The sequence below is a fragment of the Protopterus annectens genome, chromosome 1.part0 (genome assembly GCF_019279795.1).
Source record: "Protopterus annectens isolate FY-2018-M chromosome 1.part0, PAN1.0, whole genome shotgun sequence".
Classification (NCBI taxonomy): domain Eukaryota; kingdom Metazoa; phylum Chordata; order Ceratodontiformes; family Protopteridae; genus Protopterus; species Protopterus annectens.
This window is the reverse complement of record NC_056725.1, coordinates 921,599,003-921,622,436: the sequence shown is the minus strand read 5'-3', so window position 1 is coordinate 921,622,436 and position 23,434 is coordinate 921,599,003. Positions and strand designations below refer to the sequence as shown.

The 23,434-nt window shown below is 42.2% G+C and overlaps 1 protein-coding gene across 2 annotated transcripts in view; it reads right to left on the bottom strand.

Moving 5' to 3' along the window:
* The window catches only part of TRMT11 (tRNA methyltransferase 11 homolog), a 587,167-nt gene that overhangs the window by 314,938 nt on the left and 248,795 nt on the right, over nucleotides 1–23,434 (bottom strand). The window contains exons 6-7 of one of the 2 annotated variants that reach the window (XM_044063974.1): nucleotides 15,237–15,371; nucleotides 317–473 (exon numbers count right to left, since the gene is read on the bottom strand). In XM_044063974.1, coding sequence (XP_043919909.1) covers nucleotides 317–473; nucleotides 15,237–15,371 — 292 coding nt within the window. Of the gene's footprint in view, nucleotides 1–316; nucleotides 497–15,236; nucleotides 15,372–23,434 lie in introns of those variants that run through there. The other variant, XM_044063983.1, reaches the window with a different exon arrangement.

Here is a 23,434-nt window from a genome sequence, read left to right as displayed (position 1 = left end):
ACGAAGAGGTAAACAACAAACAAGAAGGGAGTCAGAGGAAGCAGAATAAAATCATACCATCCTTGCACACCTTAACCGCTGTCAGCAGAAGATGGAAACTCCACCAGTTTCTGGTACTGTGCAGTTTTAACAAGCTTCTCAAAGAGATGATCTGCTAGATGTCATGTAAAAATGTGGGAGGGGGGGGTGAAAATAATGTGAAACACAATTATTGAATTCCTTAATATAGGTGCTGAACCATGGAGGAAAAACAAACAAGCAAGCAATCTTGATGATGAAAAGAAAGGTAAGAAAGAAAATCAGAAATTGTGATTACCTGTTCCAACAAAGGGATCAAAGACCAAGTCATTTGCTTTCACTTTGGCGTGATTTGCCATTATAAAGGACAAGCAGGCATCCATGCTAGTGTTTCCAATAAAGTGTCTCTTCTTGATGCTATAAGACTCTATAAGTCCTCTTTGGCCATCAGCAATCTGAACATAATCCAGCAGAAAAACTGTTAAGAAATGTACAAAGCTTATATAACAAGTTTGCACTTTTTTAGTTATAGACAGTAATTGTTCAAAAAAATCACAGCATTTTCAACATACACAGGTCTCAGATATCTCTATTTCAAACACATATCTGTCAGTGGCAAACAATCAAACATGTAGCAATAATGGACACAACTGACTGCACTTCAGGCAGGTTCAGAAACAACAGGCAACCGTTAATGTTTGAGGCAGTTTTACAAAATACCTTTGCTGACATTTAAAAAAAAAAAAAAAAAAAAAAAAAGAGAACTGACAGGGCCTCAAGACTATGACTGCAAGCCTAAACAAAAGTTAAGCACTTACCGCCGTCTATATATACCACAAAGATTTAAACTTTTCTTGATAAACCTTATATCAGAATAAAAGACTGGAAAACATTTCCAGCAGCTGTACAACAGACGACTTCCTCATTCAGCATATGAAACCTTCTCTTCTTTGCTGCGATCACCACTGACAGCCTCTGTAAACTGACAGTGCTGCTGATATTCTTGTTTGTTGGATGCATTTGTACTGAAGCCATGGTTTCAAATACCATATACTGGTATTAGCCTGTCTGTAAAAGGGTGTTCTTGTTAAAAACCTATTAACAAAACTCTGCAACAAATTCAATGTTTTGATGTAATGACTCTTTTCAGTAGGACTTTGGTATACTGTCCTATTACAGTACCTTGTCCTGCAGAGCATAAAAGTGCAGTTATAACAGATAATATAAAAAGCTAGCTGTCAATGTGGTGAGAAGAATCACTTATAGTTTCTCCTGCTAGGGACAGAGAAGAGTGATGCTGCTTGAAATTAACATTGTACACAGACAGAGAGGCATGTTTCCACAGTCACCCAAAACAGGATAAGATCCACAAAAAAGCTGAGAGACTGGTTGTACAGCATCTGCAAAGCCGATTCACCAGGGAGATGGCTTCTGCAAGAATAAGGTTCCTTATCAGAAAACATTTGGACAACATGGGCAAAAGTCACACTCATTATGTAAAGTGGCTAGAAATTACATCTTGTGGGAGGGTGCCCTGAAGGGTCTGAAAAGAGAGGAGGACTGCCTTCATTCATCAGAATATCAATGTGCAGGTTTGATTCCAATTGTGACTAAATATGCTGGTTGGACTGCCTGCCCTAAATAATGCCTCTACCCTAGATCTAAGGCATCTATGGTGACTGTCACTATACGAGAGAGAAAGAGAGAGGAATGCCCAGAGTAATGGACAGGGTATACAATCACCAATGAAGACTGCCTTGCAAGCTCTGTATATTTTATCTGGTTTGATAAGGGATCTGTGCACTAACTCAACTGAGTTATGAAGGAACACTGCAGTACTCACACATGAAACCTGAAACAAGAAGGATACATCATTCTCATCAAATGGTCTATAAAAATAACTGCATACTAAGATTATATATTCTCCATTCTGAAGGATGGATGGGCCTCCTTGAAATTGACTACATGTATAGATCTGTGGGAATTCACACATATCTGCTGACCTCACAAGAGCCAAACGTACTGAACATTTTGAAACATGAGGAGAATAAATCTAAGATGACTTCTCTGCTTAACCTAGCAGAAGCATATCAGCCTCAAGCTGGAATGGAAATCAAACCAGAAGTAGATAAAAATCAGGCAGCAACTGAATGTGCCAAAAAACAAAAGAAAGAATATAAGGTGAAGGATCAGATGAAAAGGCAGGAAATGTGGAAAACGTATAAATATAGTTGCAAGTACAGAAAACTTCTGGAAGAACCTCATATTGATCAGGAACAAACGCGGGAATGGTTAAGGAGAGGTGAATTTAAACCAAGAAATGAAAGGTTAATATGGGCAGCCCAAGATAGTGGATTATGTACTGGTTTACAAAGTCCAGTGAACATGTGGGAGAAACAGACAAATGTAGGTTTTGTAAAACCAAACTGGAAACTGTTGCACACCTCATTGCTGGTTGTGACATACTAATGGCAGAAGGACTGTATACTGAAAGGCATAACAATGTGGCAAGACTGCTGCACTGGGGATTCTGCAAATATTATGGTACTGAAGTGACTGAAAAACACTGGAAACATGAGCCATAAAGCATCATATAAAATGATGAAGTTTACATCACATGGAATCATCCATTACCAACAGTTCAAAAGATGGATGCTAGAAAATCAGATATAGTGGCCCAAGGAAAGAAGACAAAAATAGCATTGATCATTGAAATCGCCACATCCAGTGACTACATACAGAGACACACAAAATTATAAAATATCAGAATTTGCAAGCAGAAACAAAACTAATGTGGAAAAAAGATACCGTGATAGTTCCAATAGTAGTAGGAGCAATGGGTCTCATAAAAAAGTGTCTACAATCATATTTAGAGATGCTACCGATATATGTAATTCTGTACGAATTGCAGAAGGAGTCATTACTGGGCAAGTTGCGGGTGCTGCAAAGAACACTTTTGGCTGACAAAGAGTGAAACAATACTAATTTCATAACTAATAGTACTTTGACTTAGGAATGGGGTCCATTCCCATCATGATATTAATAACCCAAAAGATATGGAGAAATAAAAAAAGGCAGAAGTCTGGCATGAGGGAAATTAAAAATAGCAACCTTCATTAGCCATGCAGCTGTGAGGCAAAGAGCTACCAAAGTTGAACTGTACTGAAGAAGGAACACAGTTTGCTTTACAGGATGAATTCTTCTCAGGGGTTGGCTGAACTTGTACATGGATAGTGTACAGCCAATAAATGTGAGGGTCTGCTATAGTTGCATCTGTGACTTTGTTGTGTTCATTGTTATGAATAAGAATGGAATAAGTTGGAAGAAGAGGCTCCCAAGCTGATACTATTTCCCCTAGCACTGGTGCAGCTAGGAGACATTCCTCAATGTCTAGAAATACCTTGACACCTGGCAGCCTCAAGTTCACTGCACCTACAGCCATGCATATGGTGAACAACTTTGGGGCTGTGATAAAGATAAATGTAAAGACCCAATGATAGAAATGACTGGCCCTACCTGGAAACACAGGAACCGCCTTGACTCTGGTGCTAACTTGATGTACAGGTAGGTAGCTTGATTGTCCAAAGAGCACATGCAATCTCATCTTGACAAACCAGAAAGAAAAAAAAAACTGTGCCACGGGCACCCGAGTGTTTTATTTAGCAAACTCATTCAGGCCACTTAGATATAGGATTGGCCTGAGGATCTTGAGTCTTTTTCAGAATTAACCTGGAGTAAAACCTGGATCTCTTTGAGCTGGTGGGATCTCTTCAATGGATGTTCTGTGAAATAGATTTAAAGTTTGTACTTCAAAACTTTTTTTGTCAGGGTGGACTTGCAGAGTGTGTGGTCTGGGAGGTGTGAAGAAGGGGGTTTTACAGCCTTTGGATTTGACTAAGCATGATATCTGGCCATGCAAATAGGCAGAGAAGCAAATAACAAGTGACTGCACCCAGAACAGGATAGTTGAGCAAGTTCTCAATAATTCTAATGTAGCAGTGGTTGTTAGACTAGGAAGTGAGATATCCCAGACTGGGTTGAGAATTACTACTTATGTGAAAGTGCTTTCTGAAAATTACTAGAGAACCACTGATTTTTTTTTTTAGTTTGTTGATCTTCTGGCGATAATAGAGGACACAGGACTGAGATAGTGCTTTCTTGTGACATTTGAAATGTTACGGCAGAAGCGTAGTTTTGCACGCACATGCTACTGTCCTAACATTTTAAACCATGATTGCTGGTGCTCTCTGTTAATACCATGCATCATACAGCATCATAACTCTCAACCTTGTAGCACAAGAAATCTGGAGAAAGCCAAAAATAATGGGGTAGAAAGGCCACAAGATAGGAACACATTTTAAACATTGCTTTTATAAACTGAGAAAGTTGCAAGAATTAAAGGTTTTATGTTGCCTTGCAACTGATGGATATGAAATCTGAAACACCAATGTCTATCATTATTTAGTGAATTCCATCCTCACTGATTTGCCAGAAAACCACACACATGAAGAGGAAAAGACCAAAAATATGATGCAAAAATCTGGACATTCTGCAAAAATCTGGACAGTTGAAAGGTATGGCCATTAGAATACTGTCATAGTTTCTTTTTGTTAAAAAGTTAAGGCAGCAGCATAGTTTGACAGTTGGCGGTGCTGCCTAACATTCCAAAACAGTATCAAAAGACTGTTTTACTAATGGGAAAGTTTATACATACAGATATGGCACTCACAGTTTTTTCATGTCCATTGTAAAACCACTGTGGATTACATTTATTCAGTAATTCCTTATTAGTTTATTTTTATAGAAATGGTCCCTGTTAGCCCTAAAAGAAACATACAAAGCATAGAGTGGAGCTCCCTGTCAGTGCTGAATGTCCTGACATGATCACATTACTAATTACTTTTATTGTGATACTGGTTCCTTAATTTAAATATAACTACCGATGCTCTAAGTACAATTTATGACAACAGGAGAAAAAAATGTTTCTACAATGTGCTTTCAGCAGATATCAGAGATACAGGCATCTGCATTATTAACCATGAATTACACACAGTCTGTTCTTTGAATTAACAACCTAATAAACGTGAAAACGTCTTGCACATTGGCCAAAATGCATGTGTTTATGCAATATAACTGTATGTAAAACTTTGCAGACATGAAAAAGTGAACAGTAAACTACTATTGGCAATAAAGGAGAACACTGAACAGAACTTAACTCGGGTTCATATTTATAGAAGCGAGTTATGCTCAGTCCAGTGTTCTCCATTATCACTGATCTTTCTATGGTTACTGGCCCCCACATTGATAAAAGCTCTTCTACACCCACAGAACAAAAATAAATGTGATACAATGTTTCAAAATGAGCACTAAGTATAGTGACTGTCCCACCTTCCTTCTGATCATCCTTCATTTTTCTCCTTAAATTTGGGACCATAGAGATCGGTTCCATTAAAGAGGGCATTAATGGGCATTGTGTAGTTCTCTGTAAAATTAGAGAGCTGCATTTAAGTAAAGTGATGGTGGATAATATCGTTAGTGCTTTTGACTCCTGCTACTCCATTCATAACATATGCACCATGCATAGGGGAAAGTTAAAAACAGAAGACATGCTAACTGCCTGTGAAGAAGGTCTGACCTTCCAGTCACTGCCCACTGCTTCTTCAACATCTTGCTGATATCATCCACAAGTTCAAACTGAAAACATACCAAGAGTAAAAGGTAATTCAGCATTCAAATGGACAAAAGAAACAGGGCACAGATACATGCTTCGTAAATGGTCCAACATCCAGGAATTCTTGTCCAAACGTGTCACTGGGGTCTTGGGAGCATGAGTCGAATGTATTGCTGCAACAATGATTTAATCAATGATGGTATTCTGAACCAGATGTTCCAGTCCTTTCATAAATAAGGGATAATGTGTGGTCACAAAGAAATAGCTGTCACCACATCCAAGTCCTTTCAAGCTTCCCTATCAAAAAGGGATAATAATTTGTTAGTAAGGGAGATAAAACTCTCTTGCAAGATCCTTTGTGATGATGGGGTAATCTGTAGGCCAAGCTCTTACTTTTGCCTTCTATCATCTCTCAAAATTTGGGGTAATCTTGAAGGAATGTTAGAGTATCACATGCATCTCTGCTGTACATGCTTAGCAAAGGAAATTCCAGACAGCAACCAATATGCTTCTTCTTGCATATGTGCCTTCCCCTCTTCCTTGACAGAAAGGTATCCAGGGAAGATCAGGAAGCAGAAAAGTAGCTAGACTGCCTATAAGAATGTCACTGGCAGCTTAATCATCTGTCCTTGTGGAGAATGAAGAATCCAAAGGAAGACAAACTAGAGAGTTTTGTGCTAAAGTTGGATCTGGATCAGGTGCTATGAGATGTCCTTGCAAAGACCTGTAACGGCAATTACAAGCATAACTGAAACATTAGACAAGTCTTTGTGTCAGCAACATAACTAATAGTCATCATCATCTATAATGGAGACTGCCTGTCCCCTTAATATTCGGGTTCCTATTGGAACCACGAATGCTTGAAATTTCAAATGGCATATGGTCAACACCATATGATCGAAATTTCAAGCATTCAGAGGTTAAAAGTAATGGCGCCATTCAGTGCAGAATGGGAAAATTTCCCTTTTCTGCACTGAAGTGTGATCTCGGAGTTGGTATATTTAAGTAGGGGGTGTGGTGGGAGCAGGGGGGCTTGCCCCCCTGCCTGCACCGTTAAGGTAAGTTTTTTTTTTTTTGGTTTATTTTATTATATATTCAAACTTTTAAACTTTGATCATATGTTGTCAAACATATGGGATTCAAAGTTTAGAAAGTTTGAATATATAATATTTCTGCCATTAGAAGTATTTTATTTTGTTAAATTTTTCCTTATCATGCAATACATGCAGAGGTGGGGTAGAGGGCAGGCCTCCTTGCAGTTAGCTAAGAAAAAGTTAACTAAAATGTTAATAAAAGCTTGACAGAAAACTACCGCGAGGCAACATAGAGACTTTCAGTGCACGGAAGACAGTAAGATGCAAGACACAATTTCTTGTCAAACCAATCAAAAATCATTCACTGACATTAAATTGAAACATGGCTAAAAAAAATTTAACTTGCTGCTTAACGCCAAAATAAAAAAAAGAAACATGCTATTTACTCCAAAATAATACCCCAATCAGAAATGCACATTTCATATTCCCTCAAGTAATAACACAAAAATAGAAACCATATGCCAAACTAAACTAGTCTGAGTCATAAACTCAAAAACACCTAAATTTGATATTTTCTATGTAGCCATCAGTCTATAAATACATTAACTGTTATTGTATGTGATTTCTCTATTCAATAATTAGCCAATTTATGTTAAGTTCACTCTTTTTTGTGTTTAAATGTTAATGTTAACGTTAGTAATATTTAAAACATACTTAAAAAGCATGTAAATAAGCTCATGTATAGATGCTTTTAACCCGCAATTATAAATGTACATCATGTGGAACTTAAATGTGGAGCTTTTCTTCCTGGGCATCCAGTGAAAATGAGTTTTTCCCAGTCAGACTTTTCCTGGTCAACAAAAACAAATAAATAAATAAATACATTCCTGCCCATGACCTGCCCGAGCTCTGGATGGTTGGTGACTTGTAATCTTGGCAATTGCCTCTTTTTCTCTGTATTAACTAGATGCTTTTAAGAGGTCTTGATTTGCTCAGTCAAGTGCCAGATATGGTGGAAGTTCCATCAAAACTAAAGTTCTTTCCTTTAAAGGAATCCTTTTGAGTGAGAGCTTTTTTTGTGTATCCTGGAATGCATCTGTCATAGGTCCCTCCTCTGGGCCAGCAAATCCTCACCACTGACTCCAGTGAGGGACAGTCACTAAGAGGAAATATGGATTCAACAGTATTTTTAGATGCAGCTTCCTGCACCAAGCACAATTTCCCTTAAGAGCACACAGGTATCACGCTACAGACCTGGGGATGGACTCTCCCTCTTTCTCTCTCTCTCCCGACCTAAACAAAACTCCACACTAACCACTTTGGAGCTCTGTGTCTCTGTTTCCAATAGCTGACACACACATACACACCTGGAAAAGCTGGCACAGATTTACTAACTGTTCCCCTTTCTGCTCAGCCTCTGAGGTAATCACGCTGCCACCAGTCAGCTATCCCAGGGCTCTTACAAAGTATACCCAATTATATTATGTAAAATTAGTACTAATACAAATGGTAGAGTGTGACCAAAGCAGCAAGGCTTTCAGGAGTGGTCACAGTGTCACTAAAAAAAGCATAAGTACTCTCAAGATGTTAAAAGTTTTCTCTAAAGGATCAGTCACAATGAAAGGTATTAAAGTATTTAATGATAAATAATAAAACAGTAAACAAGAGACTACTGAATACAATAAACAACAGAGTTTCAACTACAGAGATATTAAAAATAATACATTTGAAAGTTTCTCACAGACACAGAAAATAATACTAAACCATTCTCACTAAATGTTCCTGACTAACTAAAGAATTACTGTTCCTAGACTACTTACTAAAAGTAAGGCAAGCTGATGTGTGGTGAGTGTCTTACCACAGCAAAACCCAGATGATGTATCTCTGTCTGTGTGGATGTGTGAAATACATATCCTGTCAGAAATCTTTCCTGTCAGGTTCTAAAGTGCTGTTGAGAGGGTTCCAAAGAAACCAGATGCTGGCTAGAAGAAGACATCACCTCTGGTCACCTGACCTGGTACAGTACACATGCAGAGCTCTGCTAACATCTGTGGGAGTATCTGAAAGGTATGACACAATTAAACATTTTCCACCCTTCCAGGGTTTTCTGATAAACATACACATTTGATCAGTTACAACAGTACAACCTAATATACATGCATACATTCTTTCTGTCCAGCAAGACCTACTGCTGATGAATGTTTAACACAAGTAACTTTACAAATATATTTAACTCAAACATCAGTACCAACCAGTGTGACACTCAAATAATATAAAATTCCTTACAAAATTCCAGCTAGCTATGCTGGAATATGTACATGTGTACTGCCCTGCTCTCCCTGGCACAGATGGCACTACTTCATAACACCACAGCATCAAAAGATATGAAAGGAATAAGCCAAATACTAACGTAGACACACTAAATATATAAAGCGAGAAACATGAAAGTATAGTAATACAGGACTTTATCTGGTCTTCCCCTTGATGTTTCACCTTTCCCAGAAGTCATTGCTACAGAGTAGTGTATAAGTAAAGTACAGTTGTGTACACTTACCATAAATGTAGATGTACGAGTGTATTCACTGTTGCAGTCATTACATTTGGGTTATTTCCCTGCAGGTAGCCCTCAGCCGGCCTGAATATCAAAGTCTTGGATTCCTGCATCGGATGCTGTCTCTTCTTCATGACGTCAGGTCGTCAGGGGTATAAAACATGCATCCGATGCCATTACATCAGTTTTTCTTGCCCCAGCTGTCAGGTACCCCCATAAGGGAAAGCAATTATATGTTCGGTTACACCTCCAACAAAAAGCAAATACACCAGAAAGCTGAACTACACTAAACAAGAATAAAAATATAGCCAAGAGAAGTCAGGGGGCTGGAGGGAGGGTAACCAGGACTGCAACAGTGAATACACTCGAACATCTACATTTATGGTAAGTGTACACAACTGTACTATGTTCTTCATGTTTCACTGTTGCATTCATTACATTTGGGTTGATTCCCAAAGCTAAGGAAAGGAGGAGGAAGTTAGAGAGGATTAGGACCAGCTATTAAGCTCTGCAAAACTGCAGTGGCAAAACCAGCTCTGGATTTAGAAAAAAATAGGCATGTGGTAATGCTTGAAGGTATGTACAGAGCTCCAGGTAGCAGCTTCTAGGATGTCCCTGGTAGGGATACCTCTAAGAAAGGCTGTAAGGGTAGATGCCGCCCTGGTGGAATGTGATCTTATCCCCTGTGGGGTAGGTTTTCCATGGTGCTTATAGCAGAAATGAATGCAATGGGCTATCCACTTAGAAATGGTTTTCTTTGAAATGGCCTTTCCCTCTGCCCCTGCAGCAAAGCCAACTAGCAGCTGTTCAGATTTTCTGAGAGGCTTAGTCCTGTCCAAATAAAATCTAAGTTGCCTGTGCACGTCCGAAGAGTTACAGTATTTGTTCTCCTTTCTTTTGTGGATTTGGGAAAAAAGTAGGCAAATGAATGGACTGATTAAGGGCCACACTAGACACCACCTTGGGCATAAAGAAAGGATTTGTCCTGAGGGACACTCTGTCTGCATGGAAGATGATGAACGGCTCCACTGCCATGAGGGCCTGTAATTCAGACACTCTTCTTGCTGAAGTGATGGCTAGAAGGAAGGTTGTTTTCCAAGAAAGAAATTTCAACTCTGCAGTTGCAGCTGGCATAAAAGGAGGTAGAGTTAGCTTTTCCAATACAAAGTTAAGGTCCCAGGCTGGAGTAGGGGCTCTCCTGGGTGGTCTTAAATTTTTGACCCCTATGAGGAATTGCTTTAGCAGGGGTTGAGAGAAGAGGGGTAGTTCAGTATTATAATGAGCTGAAATGGCAGAGGGATGAATTTTAATTGACGAGAATGAAAGGCCCTTGTGGAGCATCTCTGTTAAGTACTGAAGAATGTGTGGTAAGCTGGGCACCGTTGTGCCCATCCCCTGAGTCTGGCTCCAGGAACTGTATCTTTTCCACTTTTCAGCTTAGGATTTTCTAGTACTAGGCCTCCTTGCCTCCAAAATGACATCTAGCACCTGCTTACTGAGGGATGTTATTGGAGAGCTCAAGGAATTAGGCTGCAAGGTTCAGGGTTTGAAGTTGAGGGTGCAGAATCTGGCCCTCCTGCTGGGACAGCAGGGAAGGGGTTTGAGGCAGGTGCCATGGTTCCAGCAGTGACATACTGCGCAAGAGGGGGTACCAGTGTTGGCATGGCCAGTCTGGTGCAATCAGTACTGTCCTTGGTTTGTCCTGTTTGATCTTTAGAAGAACGTTCAAGAGGAGAGACTGAGGGGGAAAGGCATAAACTGAGAGGCTTTCTCAGGTGAAGGACAGGGCATCCACTTTCCAAGCTTGACTGTGGGAAGTCCTTGTGCAGAATTTGTCCAATTGGTAGTTCTGAGGGAAGGCAAACAGGTCTATCTCCGGATTCCCCCATTTGTTTCTCAAAAGGTTGAATATCTTTGGTTCCAGCTTCCACTCGTGTGGGTCCATGAGATTTCTGCTTATGTCATCTGCCAGTGAATTTAGCTTGCCTGGCAGGAATTGAGCTTGTAGGTGCACTTGGTAGCTCAATGCTGTGTCCCACACAGCCATGGCTAGTCTGCAGAGAGGGAACGAGTGGGTTTCCCCCTGCTTGTTTATGTACCACATAACAGTGGTGTTGTCTGTCTTTACCAATAATTGCTCTGGAAGAATGTAGTTCTTGAAGGCTGTCAGGGAATTCTGTATAGCTAACATTTCTTTTTGATTGATATGCAGGTGCATCTGACTCGGGTTCCATTTGCCCTGAATGCACTGCCCTGCCAAGTGAGCCCCCCCTGCACTGTCTGACACGTCTGTTGTTAAGATTTGGGTAGCAGGGGGTAGAGTGGATGGGAGCCCCTTGTTGTGGTAGCGGGCCTCTGCCCACCAAAGGAACTCTGTCTATGTCTTTATGCAAGGAATGATAGGAATCATTGATTCCAGGTCCTGAGAATATTGACACCATAGACTTTTTACATACCACTGTAGTTTTCTCATATGCCGTCTTGCATATGGAATTATTAGAATGCAAGAGGCCATGAACCCCAGGGCTTGTGAGATATTCCTTACAGATAGCTGGGTCTTTGTGGCCAGAAGTTTGAAGTAGGCTGTCAAATATTTTTTTTTCTCTGGCATGAGGTAAGCCATCTGGGAAGTTGCGTTCAAGCTTGCTCCCAGGAATACAATTTGTTGGCAGGGTACTAGATGAGATTTCTTTTTGTTCATGGTGTATCCCAATGAGGTTAGCAGTTTCTTTAGAAATGCCAGATGTTTTAGTAGCATGTCCTGGCTTTCTGCCTGAATTAGACAATCGTCCAGTTACGGGCATATATGAATATTTCTTTGCCTGCAAAATGCAATGACTGGAGATAGACAATTTGTGAATACCCTGGGCGCAGTAGATAAACCAAAGGGAAGTGCAGAGAACTGATCGTGCATGGAGCCTGCTCTGAAGCGTAGGTATTTCCTGCAAGATTCCCTTATTGGAATGTGCAGGTAAGCTTCCTTTAAGTCTAAGGTTGCCAAACAAGCATATTTGCCTAGCAAAGGAAGCAGCTGTTGAAGTGTTAGCATTTTGAATTTTGGGATTACCAAAAAGGTGTTTAGAATAGAGAGGTCCAGGATAGGACGCCAGAAGCTGTCTTTTCTGGGTACCAGGAAAAGTCTTGAGTAAAAACCTTGTCCCCTTTCTTCTGCTGGGACAGGTTGAATAGCCCTGATACTTAGAAGAGAGAAAACTTGCTGTTGAGCCTCTGCCCACTGATTTGGGGGTAGGTCTGGCCAACCGTTTTGGGTTGGTAAGGTGTGGAAGTGGAATCTGTATCCTTGGAAAACTATATTTAAAATCCATTTGTCCTGGGTAATGAGTTCCTAGTTTTTTGCATGCAGGGCGATCTTTCCCCCTAAAGGAGCAGGCAGTTGAGCAGGGCTTGGAAGGTTTAAGGTTAAGTCATTGTGACACTTTTCCATGGGGGGGGGGTCTTTCTACTTCCAGCTTTGGAAGTGGGAGATCCCCACTGCTTAGGCCTGTGATTACCTTGAGACTGTAGCCTAGGTGGTCTGCTGATCCTGGGTTTGGACTGAGGTGGCCTGGAAGAGGCAGGAAAGGACCAATTCTTAGAAGGCCAATGCCTGCTAAATTTGGGAGGCTGTACTTGCAAGAAATCTTTAACAGTTTGCATAGATTTAGCTTTTTCCTCCATCTTTTTAAGGACTGCTTCTGCTTTGTTGCCAAACAGGCGGTCTTGGTTTAAGGGAGCATCCAGTAATGTAGCTTTAACATGATCTGGCAAATTTTGCTCCTTAAGCCAAGCATGCCTTCTAAGTACAGACCCAGTGACAGCAGCTCTGCAAGATGCTTCTAAAGAATCAAAACTGCATTACAAAGTATGTTTACCAACTTGTTCAGCAGAATGCATTAAATCCTGTAATTCTTTATTTTCAGCGCAGTCAGGAATCAACATAATTTTCTGTTTAAGTAGTCCCATAATATGCTGCTGATACTTTAATATATGAAACTAGCAGTTTAAGGCTCTAATGGCCAAAGTAGCAAAAGTGTATAACTTCTTACCCCATCTGTCCAAGGCCCTGGAATCTCTATCAGAAGGGGGTAGGGTTTTTGGCAGTAGTAGCCTTAATGCCTTTAGGTCCTTGGGAAATGGCCTCTGGGTCTGCAGTAGGATTCTTGAAGAGGAACTTGTGAGAATTAGGTACTCTGTAATACCTGTCAAGCTTCCTGGGAGCTGGAGGTAAATTGTCTGGGGCCAGGCTAGATTCTAAGAAGGCATCATCTACAATGTCCAGGACAGGAGGGATAGCTAAAGGCCTGTGTTGAGGGAGGAGTAGGAATTCTCTAAGCCTCTTTTTGGAGTCAGAGTAATCTTCGCTTTCCCAACAGAAATGCTCCCGAAGAGTGTGCAAGGTTTCACCAAAAGAAAAATCTTCTGGAGGGGAAGCAGAGGGAATGGAATCCTCTGCATCACAATCCTCATAGGTAGATAAGGGCAAATCCTGGTAATCAGAAGAAACAGAAATTTCAAAATCCTGATCAGAAGAATCAGAAGGAAAATCAGTTCTAGGTCTCTTAGAGGGTGAAGGCGGTCTTCCCTTAATTAAAGTAATAAGGTCTTCAGCCATTCTTATCATTTGTTTTTTTAGGCATACAGGCCGGCCCATGCGGTATGGATGTCAGTTTTCTAGGTGTGGGTCAAGTTTTAGGCCTTGAAGAAGAAGACGGCATCAGTTTGAAATGCAAGTCAGTAGGCTTGAATACACCCTCAGAAGCCGGTGCCTGCACAGTGGCTTTGGACCCATACAAGGTGGGGACATCCGCAGGTTCCATAGTCGAAGAAGCATCTCGCAGCATACCAGATTCTGAATGGGTCTCAGTAGAGGCCTGCAAATCTTAAGTAGCGGGTATCAGGGGCTGCCAAAGGACCTCACTGAGTACCGGCAAACTGGCGACTAGCTTAACAGAAGCGTCGTCGGCAGCTATGGACCTATGCGGTCTGTCTCTGTCTTTATCTTTATGTTTTTTCAGAATGTCGGTAGTTGGATGGCTTACTGAAGCCATTTCTGGATAGTTAAACCAAGTACCAAAATAATTTGTTGCAAAAAGAAACAGACAACGAATAGTCCGGTGGTTGAATAAGGCACAAAACCGACACTGAGGGACGTTGTGGTCTGGGCCTTAGCAAGGAATGCAGTATGAATGAAAATCGTTATGAGGTATTTGCTTTCAACAGGTAATACAATTGTTAACTTTTACTGACATCGGTTAAGAGCAAGAAAAAGGATCCCCAACAGAGTACTTAGCTTTTTTGAAGACTTCAGTTCTGAAACTCGAAAACGAAAATTTCAGGAGTCGGACGACCGGCACTTGCGAACTGCTTCTGCGTCGGGCACCGCGCGGCAAGAAAGACTGATGTAATGGCATCGGCTGCATGTTTTATATCCCTGACGACCTGACGTCATGGAAGAAGAGACGGCATCCAACGCAGGAATCCAAGACTTTGATATTCAGGCTGGCTGAGGGCTAGCTGCAGGCAGATAACCCAAATGTAATAACTGCAACAGTGAAACACAAACATCTCACTTTACATGACTTAAAAGACTTTTGCTCACCATACCTCTCAACCTCTTTAAAATCATGGGGGGAACAAAACCCTAAAAATAGGGACAGATTATAAATATTGTTACTATAAATTTAGAAAGTTGTTACAATAACATGCTTTGTGTTAGCATACATTTTCTGAAGGATGTGAAGTTTGAAACTCAAAATGTCATTATTTTGTGACTTCAGTCTATAGCTATTTGCCAGAAAATCACAAATTTTATAAGGAAAAGACCAAAAACATGAGGGGAAAAATCTGGACAGGTGAGAGATATGCTGCTCACATCTTAATTCTTCTCAAGGCTGGATACTTTTGCTTAAGTTTTCACTCTATCCCATCATTATTAAGGAAAACAAAAATTAGACTAACTTACCCATCTTCCAAAATAAATGTGAAAAGGCTCCTCAGGAATATCATTTGGGTCTGTCCCATAGTCTTCCAGCAGACAGAATATATGCTCTGGAGTCTTCAGATTCACTTTTCCTTCAAATGGCAGATAGTCTAAAGCCTGTTATAAGCAAACAAAAGAAATGCTAAATTCTACCTATAGGACAATTCTTAAATTAATTTGATTACTTTGATTAATTTAACCGAATAAAAGTTCACGTGCTTTGTTGCCCATTAAGACTGTCTTTAGAACCCCTCCAGCAGGTGAGGTGAACCATAATTACTGCATCAAAAAGTACCTGGCTATTTGTCAGGCGCCTTTACAGGGACTCTCAGGTTTCATACAACTATGGTGATTCTGCCATAAAGGAGGTGATGCAGTTGCTTCCTTGTTGAACAAGATGAACAATGTGTACAGACGATGTGGGCAGACAATGTTTTTTATTCTCTCCTTTTGAGGGGTGCCTTTCAAAAGCTGCCTTTCCTCAAACCTAGAGGAAAGTGGTGGATCCAAAGGCAGACAAGTTGAAAATACCCTCTAAAAGACAGCCCTGTTCATTCTTGTGACACCAAACAGAAAATCTTTTCCACTTTCCAACACGTCCTTTTAGTAGTGGCTTTTCTGGTCTCCTGCAAAACCCTAAGCACATCCTCAGGAAACTGGTAGTGAAAAGGAAATCAATACCTAATCATCCAGAGCGTCAAATGCAGGGTGAGAAGATGCGGGTGAATAAGAGAGCCTTTATGCTATGTGAAGAGATCCATCCTATGAGAAGTTGTGATGACTACCACTGGCTAGGTGAAAAAGAAGGGGAAACTAATGCTGTCAGGGCCAAAAGTGATTCATCAAGATTATGGGCCTGCCCACATGATCTTGTGTAGGATCTTTGACAACAGAGGAAGAGAAGGATAAACATACAAAAACATCCCTTTCCAAGAAAAAGACCCGGCATCCACTTTCCAAGCCAAGAGGACTTGGTACTCTGGACCAGAACATAAGTAGTTGTCTATTCTAATGGGAGAGAAAGTTCTACCTGAGAGGCCCTTGGGCCGACAGCCTACTACCTACCTATGAACCTATAAGTACCCCACACTAATGGACTATGTCCAGGAAAACCTCCCTGTGTAGCATCCACTCTGTATTGGATCTTCTCGGACTGTCTGCCACCAAACTATGCTCTAAGGAAATATAAACTGCCTAAAGCATCAAGTGATGAAGGATGACAAAACCCCATGCTATGAAGGCTACTCTGTAAAGAGGGTGAGGCTTGGTTCAACCCTGCTTACTTATGTACCACAACACAGTGCTGCTGTCTGTGAAAATTCTGGTGTGACCAGGAATCCAGAGCCTGAAGAGCTGGGTTAAGATCTGTCATGTCCTTCATGCTGATATGGTCTTTTACCTACAGAAGAGGCCAGACCCCCTGGACCAACATCTGAAGCATCTGTTAACAGCTCCTGAGTTGGGTAAGGAACATGAAAAGGTAGGCCTGGAGTTAGAGAAATCTGGTGGATCCTCCATAGAAACTCCTTCCTGAGGCAGGGCAAGAGAGGAATCAAAGTCCAGAGGATCACAATGTTTCAGTCAAATTGTCATGGGATACCACTAAAACTTCCTCATATAGAGTCTGCAAAAAAAATACAAAAAAAAAAACTGGAAATGTGGAAGCCATGAACCCCAGGGCTGAAACATCACCTTTAAAGGAACAAGGGCAGGGAAGAATGCTATCAAGGAGAGGACCTTGGTAGGAAGAAAAAGCCATTATGGAGATTATCTGAATCCTGCATCACAGGAACACATGGTCCTCTCAAGGTGTCAGAATGGAGTTCTCAGACAGAATGAAGCTTGCACTGTGAAAACAGTGTGTGTGGTAAATTTGAGGTCCTGCAAAAGCTACTGCTGAGAGGGCGCTTGAATAAAAAGTCATCCAGATAAGGGAAAATCTAATCAACATGGAACCTGGAAAAAGGCAATGACCAGGGTGAGACACTTTGTAAGAACGCTTAGTGCTGTAAAAATACCAAAAGGCAAAGCAGAGAACTGATAATGTGAAGAAGAAACAGTGAACCGTAAATACTCCCTGAACAGAGTATCAATAGGAACATGGTGATAGGCATCCTTAAGGCTCAGTAATACTAGGTAGGCCTGAGAAAACAATAGAGGAAGTAAAGACTGGAGACAGAACATTTTGAAAGAGGGAAGATTTAGGAAAGTGGTAAGAAAGGAGAGGTCTAGAATGGGTTTCCAAGAACCCTCCTTCCTGGAGACCAAAAACATTCTGGAGTACAACCCTTTGCCCCCTCTGAGTCAGAGGGACAAGCTGAATAGTTCATTAAGCCAAGAGGTCATGAAGAAGTGGATAAAAAATAGTTAGTTAGCAAGGAGGTGGTTGAAGAATCCCGGAAAAATGAGGAAGAGATTTCCAAACCATGAAATAACCATTGCTAATGACTAAAATAACACAAGAACCTGTAGAGACTTGGTGCCAAATCTGAAAGGGCAGAGTTAACCCGTGAGAAAGAGGAATCTGGCTAAGAAGGAGGATTGTCAGACAAAGGCTAACATGTCTGTGAAAGGAGAAATTCTGTCGTTTTGAATTCTGCACTGGTTTCTCAGGAAAAACACACCTGGAAGATATGTTTGTCATGCCTCTGCAAAAATGGTGTCGTGGAAGATTTGTTTGAAGTCTTGCATGACTTTCCCTTCATCTTGCAAAGCTTAAAAGAGCTTTGCAGAAAACACATTTTGAGTATCTAAGGGACTCCAACAATTTAGCCTTGATATCCTCAAGGAGAAATTACAACTCAAGCTATGAATGTCTGCTGATAACTGATCCTGACAACGCTGTCTGAGAATAAGCATCATCAGCATCATAGCTGCATTTAATGAAATGGTAAGCCATCTGTGATGCAGAACACAGTAAGGAAATGGCAGAGGTCTTTGGTTCAGAGTCAGGCATGTCTGCAAGACCTAGCTTAAACAGGACAGCCAGGACATACCTGGTCGTATGGGTCTGTTAATTAATGGACCCAAAGGCTCAGGTGGTAGAGCTATACACCTTACCATACCTGTCCATAGCTCTACCATCTCTGTCAGAAGACAAAAGCTTATAGGAAGGAATTAAAGCGAGAGAAAAACTACTTAAGGGTTGGAAGAAAGGTTCTTGCAGAATAATTTCTGAGCCTCAGAAACCTTGCACAACCTGTCTTGTTTTTTTTTTTGTTTTTCTTAGGAGCAAGTGGCAGAGATGCAGGAGCATGTGAAGTGAAGCAGAAGTAAAGCTGTAAAGGAGGGCTTCGAAAACAGGACATGCTGCAGAAGGCCTGGGAGAGTCCATCTGTAAGTGTTCATAATATCTTTTCTGGACATCAGATATCTGTGAACCTTTCCACTGAAAATGTTCCATCATTTCATCAATGGTATCCCCAAAAGAAAGACCTTCAAAAGTGAAATCAGGGGAGAGTATCACTGTCATCCGATCCCAGCGCAAGACAGGAATGAAACTGGGAGGAATAGGCTAGGGATTCTTCCCCAGAATCCAGATCTACCTCTTCATTAGAATAATCAGAAACCCTAGTTCTCTTACAGGGTGTAGAAGGAGGAGGAAAGGCAACAGGGGAAGGTACTGACAAAACCTGAGAGGGTTTAACTGAGTGAAGTCCTGACACTTCTTAGGTGGTCTTTAGCTACTAGGACTACATACCTTGTCTCTTGTTTTTTCTTTACAGGAACCTCCACCCTTATAAGGTCAGGGGGTGCTGAACCCTGTTTAACTTCAATAAGGGAAATGGACAAATTTTCTCTAACAGGTATTCAGGGAATCCCTCTGGGCCTTTCATAAATAATCTGCTGTGGTTTCCCCTTCTTGTCTGCAGTAGATGTTGGCTCTGTCTCAGAGGACATGTGAAGAGCATGCCCTGTGTTGTCCTCCAATGGGGGAAGTGACATAGGGAGCAGGCATCTAAACCAGACGGTCATTGGGATCTTTATCAAAACATACTGAGACGACTAGTAGAGGTTAGACACCATTAGTCACTAAGTGCATCTTTTAGACTACTACTTCAAAAGCAGCTGAACGTCTGGGTAGGAAAATTCAGAAAAGTACAGTTGTGTACACTTAACATAAATGTTGATGTTCAAGTGTATTCACTGTTGCAGTCATCACATTTGGGTTATCCCTGGCAGGGTAGGCCTCGGCTAGCCCGAATACCAGAAACTTAGTATTTCTGTATCGGGTTGCTAGAGGACGGATGTCAGGTCATCAGTAGTATAAAGTAAGGGAACCGACACCATTACATCAGTTTTTCTTGCCCTAACCTGTCAGGAGCTCCCAAGGCAGGAGGCTAGGTTCTGGTGGAAGAACCCCACCAGTGGAAAATAAATACCAATATGTCCCTTGTAAGGAAAGGAGAACAACAAGGAAGAATTGTGATAAAAGGGGAAAGAGAATAAAGGGGGATGGAGGGAGGGAAACCAGGACAGCAACGGTGAATACACTCAAACATCTACGTTTATAGTTAAGTGTACACAACTGTACTATGTTCTTCATGTTTCACTGTTGCAGTCATCACATTTGGGTAGATTCCCAAAGCTGAGGAAATGGGTGGAGGCAGTCAAGGAAACTAGGGGCTGGCTGGGATGCCCTGCAAGACTGCAGTGGCAAACCTTGTCCTGGATTTGGAGAAGAGAGGCAGGTGGTACTGCTTGGCAAAAGTGGGAACAGATGTCCAGGTGGCAGCCTCCAGGATGTCCCTGCTGGGGACTCCTCTGAGGAAAACTACAGAGGTGGAGGCTGCTCTGGTGGAGTGTGTCCTGACCCCCTTGTGGGGATGCTTTCCATGCTGTTTGTAACAGAAAAAGATGCAGTGTGCTATCCATTTAGAAATGGTTTGCTTAGAGATGGCTTTGCCTCCTGCTCCTGTAGCAAAGCTAACCAGCAATTGATCAAACTTTCTGAAGGATTTAGTCCTGTCCGGATAGAATCTGAGCTGTCTGTGCACACCTAGGGAGTGAACAATCCTTTCCCCTTGTTCTGAGGATTAGGAAAGAAGGTGGGCAAATGAATGGATTGGTTGAGACCCACACTGGACACCACCTTAGGCATGAAGGACGGGTTAGTTCTGAGGGATACCCTGTCTGCATGGAAGATGATGAAGGGTTCCACAGCCATGAGTGCTTGCAGCTCAGAAACTCTTCTGACTGACGTGATGGCCAGAAGGAAAGCTGTCTTCCAGGAGAGAAATTTTAGCTCTACAGAAAAAGCTGGTTCAAAAGGGGGCAGAGTGAGCTTTTCCAAGACAAAGATAAGGTCCCAAGCTGGTGTTGGTGCCTTTCTGGGGGGCCTCAAGTTGCTAGACCCTCTGAGGAACTGTTTGATCAAAGGGTGTGAGAAAAGGGGCTGCTCAGTGGGAAAATTAGCAGAAATAACAGAGGCATGAATTTTTATAGAGGAGAAATAGAGACCACTGTGTAGTAGGTCAGCTAAGTAATCCCGGATGAGAGGGGTGGAAAGCTGTGCTGTATTGGCCCCCTTACCCTGGATTCAGGTGCAGAACCTTTTCCATTTATCTGCATAAGACTTTCTGGTGTTAGGACGTCTGGCCTCACAGATAACATCCAGAACCTGTTTACTGAAGATGGCAGGTTGGTTCGGGGTTAGGGAATAAGCCAATCTGCCAAACTGAGTGTCTGCAATTGGGAATGCAGGAATTCCCCTTCCCTCTGGGTTAGGAGGTTTGGAATCTGAGGTAGATGCCATGGAGGCAGTGGGGACAGGCTGCGCATCAAGGGGTACCAGTGTTGTCGAGGCCAGTCTGGAGTTATAAGAATGGTCCTTGGTTTTTCCTCCCTTATTTTGAGCAGTACGCTGGGGATGAGAGGTAGGGGAGGAAAGGTATAGGCCAATAGATTGACACAAGGGAAGGACAGGGCATCCACTTTCCAAGCCATGCAGTGATGCTCGCTGGTGCAGAATTTGCTGAGCTGATGGTTGGTGTGGGAGGTAAAGAAGTCGACCTTCGGGGTTCCCCATTTTTGAGTTATTAGGCTGAAGGTACTTCTGCTGAGTTGCCATTTATGTGGGTCCAGAAGGTTTCTGTTTAACTGGTCTACCAGAGAGTTGAGAGAGCCTCATAGGAATTGTGTAAACAGGTGCAGTTGCATGGAAGAGGCTGTTAGCCAAAAGGTCATGGCCAGCCTACACAGAGGGTAGGAGTGAGTCCCTCCCTGCTTGCTGATGTACCACATCACAGTAGTGTTGTCTCTTTTGATCAGGAGAACCCCTGGAGAGAGTAGGGGTTTGAAAGCTATCAAGGCATTCTGCACAGCCATCATCTCTTTTTGACTGATGTGCAGAGGGATTTGCTGTGGGCTCTATTGGCCCTGTATGCACCTGCTGTCCAGGTGTACACCCCAAGCGTACTCTGATGCATCTGTGGTGAGGGTCTGGGTGGCAGGGGTGGGGAGCTGGGCAGTCCCTTGATGTGGGAGCATGCTGTTGCCCACTAAAAAATTCCTTTCTGAGGCAAGGAATTATAGGTAGAAGAGTTTCCAGGTCTTGAAAGTGCTGACACCAAAGGCTCTTTAGGTACCACTAAAGTTTTCTTATATGCAGTCTGGCATATGGAATGAGTAGTATGCAAAATGCCATGAACCCCAGAAATTGCAGGATCTTCCTTGCAGATAGCTGGGGCCTGTTGGCTAGTTGAGAGAAGTAGGCTGTCAGGAAAATTTGTTTCTCTGGTGTAAGGTATGCCATCTGGGATGCTGTGTCCAGACTTGCTCCCAGGAAGATTATCCTATGTGTGGGCGCCTGTTTGGATTTCTTTTCGTTGATTGTGTACCCTAGGGAGGTTAGTTGGGTCTTTACAAAGGCCAGGTGCTTGAGCAGCTTTTCCTGGCTGTCTACCTAAATAAGGCAGTCGTCTAAGTACAGGTAAATTTGAATATTTCTTTGTCTGCAAAAGGCAATGGCCGGAGCCAGACATTTTGTGAAAACTCTGGGATCAGTAGATAAGCCAAAGGGAAGCGCAGAGAACTGAAAGTGTTGAGATCCTGCCCTGAAGCAGAGATATTCCCTGCATGATTCCCTGATAGGAATGTGGAGGTAGGCCTCTTTTAGATCTAGGGTGGCTAGACAAGTGTCCTTGGAGAGCATGGGTAGCAGGTGCTGGAGGGTTAGCATTTTGAATTTTGGGATCACCAGGAAGGTGTTTCGAATGGATAGATCGAAGATGGGATGTCAGGTGCCCTCTTTTCTGGGCACCAGAAAAAGTCTGGAGTAGAAGTCTTAGCCTATCGGTTCTGCAGGAACATGCTCTAATGCCCTCATAGAGAACAGAGAAAGGATTTGCTTTTGACCCTCTGCCCACTGATTTGGTGGTAGATCTGGGAACCCTTTTGGGGTTGGAAGGGTGTGGAAAGAAAATTTGTATCCCTGAGACACAATGTTCAGAAAGTACAGTTGTGTACACCTACCATAAATGTAGATGTTCAAGTGTCTTCACTGTTGCAGTCATGACAGTAGGGTTCTCCCCTGCCGGCAGGCAGTCCTCGGTCGGCCAGAATCCCAAAGTCTGGGTCCGGCGTCAGCTGTTCAACCATGCTCCCTGACGTCAGAGCGCCAGGAGTACAAAGCTGACAGCCGATGCCATCTTCTCCAGCTTTTCTTGCCCCAAATGTCAGGAGTCCCAAAATGAGAAAGGCCCCATACCTTTTGCAAATACACCTCAGAAGAATGGTGAAAAAAGGAACTACACAAAAGTAAAAATAAGAGGGGATAGGAGGGAGGGAAACCCAGACTGCAACAGTGAAGACACTCGAACATCTACATTTATGGTAGGTGTACACAACTGTACTATGTTCATTGTGTTTCACTGTTGCAGTCATGACTGTAGGGTAGAATCCCAAAGCTGAAAGAAAGGGAGGTGGTCATAAAGAAGAAGGGGCGGCTAAAAGGCCCTGCAAGACTGCAGAGGCAAAGCCTGCCCTAGACTTAGAGTAGAGAGGTAGATTGTAGTGCTTAGAAAAAGTATGCACTGAACTCCAAGTTGCAGCTTCCAAAATGTCTTTGGTAGGAACTCCCTGAGGAAGGCCGCAGAAGTGGCAGCAGCTCTGGTGGAATGAGTCCGTATACTCCCTGGGATTTGCTTTCCATGGTGTGAATAACAAAATCTGATTCCATG